General features: G+C 53.4%; 1 protein-coding gene across 5 annotated transcripts in view; it reads right to left on the bottom strand.

The window, feature by feature from the left end:
• Positions 1–7,372, bottom strand: part of TSKU (tsukushi, small leucine rich proteoglycan) — a 23,932-nt gene extending 16,560 nt beyond the window's left edge. Inside the window, exons 1-2 of one of the 5 annotated variants that reach the window (XM_068139544.1) lie at positions 7,236–7,372; positions 4,291–4,384 (exon numbers count right to left, since the gene is read on the bottom strand). In XM_068139544.1, the coding sequence (XP_067995645.1) occupies positions 4,291–4,384; positions 7,236–7,257 (116 nt within the window). In that variant the 5' untranslated portion in view covers positions 7,258–7,372. Of the gene's footprint in view, positions 1–4,290; positions 4,385–4,804; positions 4,896–5,075; positions 5,320–5,558; positions 5,862–6,497; positions 6,585–7,235 lie in introns of those variants that run through there. The other 4 variants (XM_068139561.1, XM_068139570.1, XM_068139535.1 and 1 more) reach the window with 4 other exon arrangements.
• Positions 7,373–9,785: the final 2,413 nt, after the last annotated feature.

Here is a 9,785-nt window from a genome sequence, read left to right as displayed (position 1 = left end):
AGCACAAGCCCTATGAGGAGAGGCTGAGGGAGCTGGGGTTGTTTAGCCCTGGAGAAGAGGAGGCTCAGGGGAGACCTCATTGTTCTCTACAACTACCTGAAGGGAGGTTGTAGACAGGAGGGAGTTGGTCTCTTCTATCTAGCAACCAGCACCAGAACAAGAGGACACAGTCTCAGGCTGTGCCAGGGGAAGTTTAGGCTGGAGGTGAGGAGAAAGTTCTTCACTGAGAGAGTCGTTCGCCATCGGAATGTGCTGCCCAGGGAGGTGGTGGAGTCACCATCCCTGGAGGTGTTCAAGAGGGGATTGGATGTGGCACTTGGTGCCATGGTCTAGTCATGAGGTCTGTGGTGACAGATGATCTTTGAGGTCTCTTCCAACTTTGGTGATACTGTGATACTGTGAACTGTTCACAGAGGTGCTCAGCCATATCACTGTGCCCACCTGGGAAGTGCCATGTGCCATGCATGGCACTAGGTGAGACATGTCCCATCTCAAGCAGCCCTATCATCCTCTATCTCTAAGGGTTTTTCCAGTTCTTCTCCTTGTATCGGACACAGTGAGGCCAGCAGGACCAGGGAAGTGGTCATCCTTCTGTACTTGGTACTGGGGAGGTTGCACCTTGAAAACTAGGCTCAGCTTTGGGCTCCTCACTACAAGAAGGACACTGAGGTGATGGAGCATGCCCAAAGAAGGGCAGCAAAGCTGGTGAAGGGTCTGGGGAACAAGTCTTGTGAAAACCGTCTGAGGGAAAAGGAGGATGAGGTGAGACCTGTTCACTCTCTGCAGCTACCTGATAGGAGGATGTAGTGAACTGAGGGCCAGTCTCTTCTCCCTGGTAACAAGCAATAAGCCAAGAGGGAAGGTTTAGGTTGAGCATTGGGAAAAATTTCTTCCCCAGAAGGGTTGTCAAGGCCTGAAACAGGCTGCCCTGGGAAGTGGTGGAGTCGCCCATCCCTGAAGGGATTTAAAATCCGTGTAGATGTGGTGCTGAGGGACATGGCTTAGTGGTGACCCGGCAGTGCTGGGTTAATGGTTGGACTTGATGGTCGTAAAGGTCTTTAGACTTGGTGATCTTAAAGATCTTTTCCAACCTAAATGGTTCTAGGATTCTATGTTTTATGACAGAGGTGGCTGCACATCAGCTGTCCAAGCACCATACCTTGGTCACAGTGCTCTGCCTGGTTTCAGCAAGCAGAAGCAGCTGGCACTGGCTGAAATCATGCAAAAAGCAGAGAGAAAAGAAATACACCCCAGTGGGACCCTGGCTGGGCAATGTCGCCAGTGCTGGCAGAAGGGTTTTAAGAAGGCCCCATGAGGCTTTAGCTGTCTGGAATGCAGCAGCTCCAAACCTCCCTTCTCCTACAAGCCCTGTGGAGCCACTGGCCTCAATAAGGTTGGACAAAGTGAGGAGGCAATCTTTGACTGGGTGCCTCTTGGAGCTGCCCCAGCCAACCCAGGGCTTCTTTTGGGGGCTTTTTATTTATTTGTATTGGTTTGGTTGTGGGTTTTTTCCCATGCACAATAATCTCTGGCCCTTGTTGCTGCCTGTGGCTCTCAGCATGCAGCTGCAGACCCTCCACCAAGGAGATAATAAATACAATCCTGGCCATTATTGTTGCAAACAGCACAGCTGGAGGCTCCTATCTCTTTTCCCTCCCAGTCTTTCTTCTTCCCTCCTCCCCACCCCCCCCCCCCCCCCCCCCCCCCCCCCCCCGCAATAATTCTTGCATTGTGACACTGTGAACAATGAACCCCAGCAAGACCACTCAGGGGAGCATCAGTCAGGGCTTCAGGAGCTTCTCCCACTCCAGCAAAGCATGTGTGACATTTGTTTTGCCTGGTGGGTCTCCTACAATATTTGGGAAGGAGAGATTTGGAGAGGGGAATGGGATCTGGCTAATACTGACAAAAGGTTTAGCAGCAAGGCATTGCCCCCCCAAGGTTCCCAGCCCAGAAGATGCTTCACTGCCCCAGTGATGTGATGGTGTGGCATCTCCTTTGTTCTTTGCCTCTTTGCCCAAGAAAGGGCTTGGCCTAGGATCCTCTAGTCCCTCTTAGCTGGTGCTATGTCTTGGAGAGAAGGACCATCAAATGCAGACTGGGAGAGTCATATCTCCAGCAGGACACTTTTCTCACCACTGACTACCACAAGACCCAATTCAGGTGCCTCAGTTTCCCTCCTGATACATGAAGTTTGACTAACCCCAGGGCTCAGAGGTGTTCATTCCCATGTGAGGATGGGGATACCATCCTCAGGTTCAAACCCCACCAGTTTAACTGGGAATGGAGCCCAAGCCAAGATGTCCTGATCTCACCCAGCATAGAAGCCTTCAGGCCAATGCTGCCACTGCCACAACTGGTCCAGCTAAATGCCACCACTGTCCTTATGCACAGCCAGGGCAGCCAGGCTGGGGGGCAGGGAAGGGGACATGTGGGGAGGTGGTTGTGGAGAAGTATCTAAGCACTTCTCAAATCAGTATTTGTGGACTCTGAAGCACAGTTGCAATCTTAGTGTCTGCCAACAGTAGTCTTGCCTCTCGAGGGACCTCTGCCCACCCCTGCTGCCTCCCTTCCCTGGATGCATCCTGTCTCAGTCCCCTGGTTTTGGGAGCAGTTCTGTGGCACTTCTGCCACATCATGAAGCTGCCAGTCAACCAGGATGCACACAACCATCTTCCTTTACCTATTAACCCTGTGCTGAGCCACCTCCTAACCCCATCTGACCTGATTTCACTGTCTGGCAGAATAAGACTTGCCCAGTTACAGCAGCCTCCTGTATGTTCTCTATGGGATACACGGCGAGGGGCCCCTTGCACCATACTCCTTCCCTCAAACCCAGGGAAGGCAGCCATGCACCATGTTGAGAACAAAGGAGACGGGGACATCACCCTGGAACATTAGGAGACAGCCCAAAAACCCATTGCTCTCTTCCAGTGCAGGAGACCTGCCAAATTCAGAGCTACATTGTGATCTTCTGATTTGGAGAACTCTTGCAAGAGGTTGCAATGCTCCAAACCTGAGAAGATACAGGAGATGCACCTTGGGTGGTAACTGAGCCTTTGCAATGGGATTAAAGGGCTTTGGAGGAAGGGTCTCCTCTGTCCTGATGGTTGAAGCCTGGCTTTGCTGTATGCCCCGCTACAGATACCTCATTCTCAAGGCTGGGTGGAAAATGGGTAATTTTGGGGTCAGGGATGTGTCCTGCCTCACTTGGAGAGCTCTGCACGCATCTGTCACTTCAGATGTGATGGGGGTGAGGAGTCACATCTGGTTTGACCCATCTGCCACAGCAGGGCTTTGTCTTGAAGCCTGTTTTTCCTCATGAGGGTTCTCTTATTCAAAGCCCCCCAAAAAGAAAAGGTCCTTATTTGTCTCCCAGCCCCTGGGTTTCTGCTGCCAGGCACCACCCAGGGGAGAGGAGGGGGTTCAACATCACAGACACATGGGCAACAACTACAACAAAGAAAAAAGCAGGAGGCTGGGAAGGGGGAAGGAGTAGCAAACCCAGGGATGTTGGCACTCATCTGTTACACACAGCACATGGCCCCCTGCTCAGCTGCAGCAAAGATAAAGTGCCTTTTTTTTTTTTTCTTCCCAGTTTGCCACTGCTCCACCAGGCAGATTTCCAACCTGGTTCATGCAACTCAGGAATGTCCCATGCTAAGGCAGCCAGGTTGGTTTAATCTCACAAAGTCTGCAAGTGAGGTGGGGGGAGGCCAGGGCGATTCTCAGAGCTTGTATTTCCTTCCCTCCCTGCTCCACATCTTAAATACTCCAAGAGGGAATGGTGAAAACTCCCAGAAAGTTAAAGATATATATATATATATATACACACACACACACATATAAATGACATTACAAATGGAAATGTCAGGACTTCCCTGAAATGAATGGCTGAGCTCTTCATACATTCCCCTCGATCAGTCCAGGTGCCAAGTTTTGAGACAAGAAGCAGCTTGCTCCAGCCAGCTGTTATCTCTTCCCAGCCCTCAACATCTCCACGTTGGGAAGTTTCTTTTGATAGCCTACCAGACAGCCAGCTCTGTGGCTTCTGAGTGCAGCCCGGGGGTGCTTGGGGCTCAGGAGGGCTGCTGGACAAGGAAGCCTTGTCTTATCCCACCCTCCACCCTCCTCTGCTTCTCCCCACCACCAAACAGGGAGAAGAGATTGAAAGAGGAGGGGAAAAAAAAAAAAAAAAAAAAAAAAAAAAAAAAAGAAAGAAAAGAAATAAAAAGAGAAGCAGTTAGGGATGGAGGGAAAACTCTGAAGCTCTGGAAGATGCTGGCTCACCTCTTTCTTTCCCAGCTCTGTCTCAGTTCAGGGTGGCCCAAACTGCTGCTGTTCACTGCAGGGCTGAGTGACCACAAGATGCTTTCTCTTGGATCTAAAACAATAATAAAAAACAAAATTAAAAACCACCCCAAAGACTTTTCTTTTTTTTTGTTTGTTTGTTTTACAGCTCTCTTCATCCAATTCTTTCCCATTCGATGCTGCACTTAATCCTAAATTCAATTCCCTGCCCTCAGTCCTAAAGCACAGGTCCTCACGCCAGCCCTGCAGCCTTTCCTGCCACTCCAGCTCACCGTCAGAGAATAATGTCCCCTGGGATGTCTGTCACGTCCTCCGGGCATTCTGTAATTGCTCCCCACTGCCTCTGCCAGCAGCTGCTCCGATTCATTCACAAACCAGCAGCGTCTCCCCGCAGCACGCCCGCTCCGGGATGCCGCAAGGGAAAAGCCGTGGGCGGCTACGGCCACCCAACCTCCTACCCACCCTGCTGCTGAGCATCGCTCCCCCCACGTACCCAACACCTCCACGGAGTGATCCCGCAGCGGAAGGGCGACGGCTGAGCACAGGTCAGGGCCTCGCCGAGCCTTTTATAGCCCCCATGCCAGCAAGCACCTCCCATGTCCTCTTCGGGACAGCGGCTGGCTCCCGTGGCTCCCGAAGCCACACGGACTGTCCCCACGCCAGGAGCACGGCAAACATTAACCCACTTTGCCCTCGCTGAGCTTGGCTGCCGCTGGCGAGCAGCCAGCCGAGTATAGAGACTGCAAATCCTCCCAGGGACGTACCAGGCTCCCTCCGGTCTTTGCAAGCATCTAGCAACACATCCGAGGTGCTCCTCATCCCCAGCAAGGCGCTGATCTAACCCTGCCTCTCCTCCCCGGTGTTGCCGCTGCGATCGAGCCCCGCAGGCTGTCAGGCGAGCTCCGGAGCGGCGATCAATGCAATATTTCAGCGCAACGCCAGCGACCAGCGCCGGCTGCTCTCCGCAGAGCAATGGCACAGTGTCCACCCAGACAAGTTTCCTACTGTAACTTCAGTGAATGCAGTTATTCAGCCTCCCGGCAGCCGATTTATCATGGCAGACACCCGGGGAAATCTTGCGACTGGGAGAGCTCCTTGCAGGGAGCTGGGCACGGTGGCTCTCGCCCTGTGCTCTCCTCACCCCCCCTCCGCTCCCGGATTGCGTTAGCTAACCGCGATGGGGAGCGGCGGTTAACGGCGGCGATGCCTCTCCCCCAAAGGCACAACCCACCGGCTCATTCCCTCACCTCCTCTCCTCCCGAGCCTCCCAAATCCCGAGCAGAGGAGGAAAGTTGATGGTCGCTTTTGTTTTCCAGCGGGCTGGCAGCACGTGTTGCGGTTTTACTGGGCTAATAAACCCCGCCGTGGTCTGCGCCTCTTAATGACTGCAGCATTAATAACAAGTTTCCATGGAGCTGCCCAAAGTTTACAGGGTGTGTGCCTTATCAGGGGAGCCCCGTGCTTTCTAACCTCCTGCTTCAGAAGTCACAACCAGCAGCTGGGTTGCTGGTTTGGGGTTTTTGTGTGTGTGTGTATGTTTGGTTGGTTGGGATTGTTTGGGTCTTTTTTTTCCCTTCCAATAACAGAACAAATAAACCATGGTTTGCCTTCCCTCCCTTCCCTCCCACCTCCCCAAACACACCTTCCCCTCCAGCTTAAGCCATTTACAGGCATGGGAAATTCCCAGGCGGGGAGCTTTGCTCTGCCTTTCTCTCTGCAACACAGAGGGAGAGGACCCCACTCTGCACCTTCCACCCGTCCAGGAGACCTCCTCTGTACCTTCCAGCACATACTCCGCACGGGCTACCTTCTCTAAATGTTTCCAATCTTTTCACCCTACCCAGGCAACCCTCTTTACACAATTCCAGCCTCTTCACCCCATCCAGGCGATCTCCTCTGTGCACCTTCTAGCCTCTTTATCCAGACCACCATCCAGACAAACACCTTTATACCTTCCAGCCTCTTCCATTCCATCTGGATGAGCCTCGCCATACATTTCCACCCTCTTCACCCCATTCAGACGACCCCCACTACGCCTTCCAGCCTCTTCACTCCATTTAGACAAGCGTCTCCGTACGTTTCCAGCCTCTTCACCCCATCCAGAAGACCCCCACTACACCTTCCATCCTCTTCACCTCATCCAAGCAACACCCTCCACCCCCGACCTTTCTTGTTTCCTCCCTTACCTTGGGCAAACTGCACACCCCTGCGAGCTTCCCAGCACCAGAACTCGGGGAAAGGGAAAAAAAAAAAAAGCCTCTCTCTCTCTCTCTCTCTTTTCTCCCAGCCCGCCGTGCTGGGAGGGGAGGGCCGGGAAAAGGGAGTGAGGAGGGGGGTGTGTGGAATGGGGAGGGGGGAGAGGAGGGGAGACAGGGAGCCCTGTGTGAAATCAAAGCCCTGAAGCCGGGCTCGGGAGGCGGTGCGGAGCCTCCAGCTGCTGCTCGGATTACTTTGCAGCCGTGGCAATCCCGAGCACTCTCCAAACCACCATTGCACCAGGGGGAAGGAGGAGAAGGGAAGAAGAGATCCCGGCTGGACACGCTTCACATCCCCCCCAAACCCACCCCCGATCCCCCTTTCCCTGGCTGCATCCTACTGGAGTGAGGGAAACGGGGCTGGGGTCCCGGACACACCCGCTGCACCCCAACATTCCTCCAGAGGAGGGTAAAAAGTAGTTTATCCTCACCCAAAACCTAAATTCTCCCCCCATAACCCCACCCGAGGTGGTTTGCAGATACCCTCTCCCCTCCCAACGCCGCAAGCCACTGAGCCCCCCACTGAGCCACGCAAAACTCATCACACACACAAAGTTTCCCCACTCCAAGGTTTGTGGTGGGATGTCCCCTGCAGCCACCCCCAGGAGTGGCCTTTGAGCATCCCAGGTTCCCCGGGGTGGGGATGGGGGATGCTGGGGAGGGACTCACCGAGGCCAGGGTTGGTTCCCATGGCGGGGAGCGAGAGCAAAGCTTGGGGCTGGGTGTCCCCTTCTTCCCTCCTCCTCCCTCCTCCTCCTTCTCGTCCCAGGCGTGCAGCTGGCCAGGCAAACGGGGCTGCCCCTTTTCCTCGCAGGAGGGAGGGAGGAGGGAGCTCAACAGATGGCTGCACACAAGGGAACATCTGGGAGGAGGAGGAAGGAGGAGGAGGAAGGAGGCGGGAGGAGGCGCTCGGCTGTGCCACTCCTGAGCTGGCAGACACCCGCGCCCCTCTCTCCCCCCCCCCATTATGGGGGAAAGAGGGTGTGTGTGTGTCAAGCTGGCTTTGAACATAAACACTCCCCCTCCCCACTACCCCCCTCCCCACCAAGGGTGAAGTCTTTTGTTGTCCCTTTGCTTCCTTGGGGATCAATCCAGAGCTGACACCACACCACAGCCCTATTACTAGCCCTGACCTCTGCGGGGAGGGGCTTGATGGAGTGGGTCCTATTCCTGAAGACCACCTGAACCCACTTTTCCAGGTGTATAGGGCCAGCTCTGGCACCCCAGGGAGGGTGAAAAGTTGGACATGAACTGGCACTGTGTGCTCACAACCCGGAAGCCAGCTCTGTCCTGGGCTACATCCCCCAGCAGCAGGAGCAGCAGGTGAAGGGAGGGCATTCTGCCCCTATCCTCCACTCTGATGAGACCCCAGCTGCAGTGCTGGGTCCAGCTCTGGAATCTTCCACACAGGAGAGACATAGACCTGTTGGAGAGGGGACAGAGGAGGACACAATGATGATGGGGTGGGGCTGGAAGCCATCTGCCATGAGGTCAGGCTGAGAGAGTTGGGACTGTTCAGCCTGGAGAAGAGAAGGCTCTGGGGAGACTTTGTGGCCTTTCAGTGCTTAAAGAGGCCCTGCAAGAAAGATGGGGACAATCTTTCTATCAGGGCCTGTTGTGACAGGACAAGGGTGGGGGTGGGGTGGTTTTAAACTAAAAGAGGGAGATTCAGACTAGGTACAAGGAAGAAACCTTGTACACTGAGGGTGGTGAGGCACAGTCCCCAGTTTGCTCAGAGCGGTGGTAGATGTCCTGTCCCTGGAAATATTCCAGGTCAGGTTGTTGGAGGCTCTGAGCAACCTGATCTAGTTGAAAGTATCCCTGCCCATGGCAGGGCTAGATGACCTTGACAGATGCTTTCCAACCCAAACCATTCTATGACTCTCTGGTTCTATGAGATCTGAGCAATGGCATTGGGCAGGAGATTTTGGCTGGTAAGTCATGCGGTGCAATCGCTGAAATAAAGGAAAGGGATAAAGGAAATTAAAAACATGATAACGCAAGTAGTAAACCACAGTTTGGAGCACAGAGAGTCTGGATCCCTTCACAGTAGGATGGCCAGCTTCTGGGGCTTCTCCAAGGGGGCTGTGGAAGAGCAGCCCTGCACCAGAACATAGTGACTGTGAAGTGTAATGGACTGGTAGAGGCCCAAGTTGTGCTATTGGTACTAGAAAAAGAAGCAGGAGGCAGGTCCCACGCTCTGTGAGTGCTTGATTCTCAAAACATCTTAGCTAGGAAGGTACAGCCAGGCTCCCTGTGTTTAGCTGGTGCTTTGAAATCTGCTGCATGCCCCATACTAAAGTCTGCTTAGACTGTGACCATCAAGAAAGTATGTTGCTGAGATGTTCATTTAGCACCACTTTGGGATGAAAAGGTGGAGAAAAGGATTTTGCTCTGCCCTGCTGCTTTCTCCAAGCACATCACAGAATCTTAGGATTGTTTGGTAAAGACCTCAAAGATCATGGAGTCCAACCATCGACCCAACACCACCATGCTCGCTAAACCTTGTCCTCAGGTGCATTGCTCACATGTTTCTTGAACACCTCCAGGGATGGTGATTCCACCACCTCCCTGGGCAGCCTGTTCCAGTGCCTGACCACTCTTTCTGTAAAGAATTTTTTTCCTGATAGCACATCTAAGTCATGTGATCACTCCACAACTTTCCTGAAGATTCATAGGGTGACCCTCCCCAGATTCCCAGCTCATTAGAGAGAGTAGGAATCAAGGCAGAGGATACCAGGGCCACGAAGAGGAACTTGCAGTCGCTCCTTTCCACCTCCTGAATGTCCAAGTGTGGCTTATCTGGTTTATGCTGCTCTCTCTATGCCCATATTTCAGAAGCTGCTTCTTGGGAACCATGGTCAGACTCCAAGAGCTCTGCCAAGGAGGGGACAAGCAGCCCCAGGGGAGAATCATAGAATGGAAGGAGTTGGAAGGGACCTCTGGAGGTCATTAAGTCCAACCCTCCATGCCAAAGCAGGATCACCCAGGGCAGGCCACACAGAGACAGTTCCAGGCAGGTCTTAAAAGCCTCTAGAGAAGGAGACTCCACAACCTCTCTGGGCAGCCTGCTCCAGTGCTCTGTGACCCTTACAGTGAAGAAGTTGGGTTTTTTTCTCATGTTGAGGTGGAACTTCCTGTGTTCCAGAAGCAGAGAGAGGAAATCTGTGCTGAGAACTCAGCTGAGTCAAGTGCTTTTTTGGGAAAACCCTGGGAAAT

This window comes from Melanerpes formicivorus, unplaced genomic scaffold (genome assembly GCF_026170545.1).
Source record: "Melanerpes formicivorus ecotype bairdi unplaced genomic scaffold, bMelFor1.0.p_v2 SCAF_1, whole genome shotgun sequence".
NCBI lineage: Eukaryota > Metazoa > Chordata > Aves > Piciformes > Picidae > Melanerpes > Melanerpes formicivorus.
This window is presented reverse-complemented; position numbering and strand designations above follow the sequence as displayed.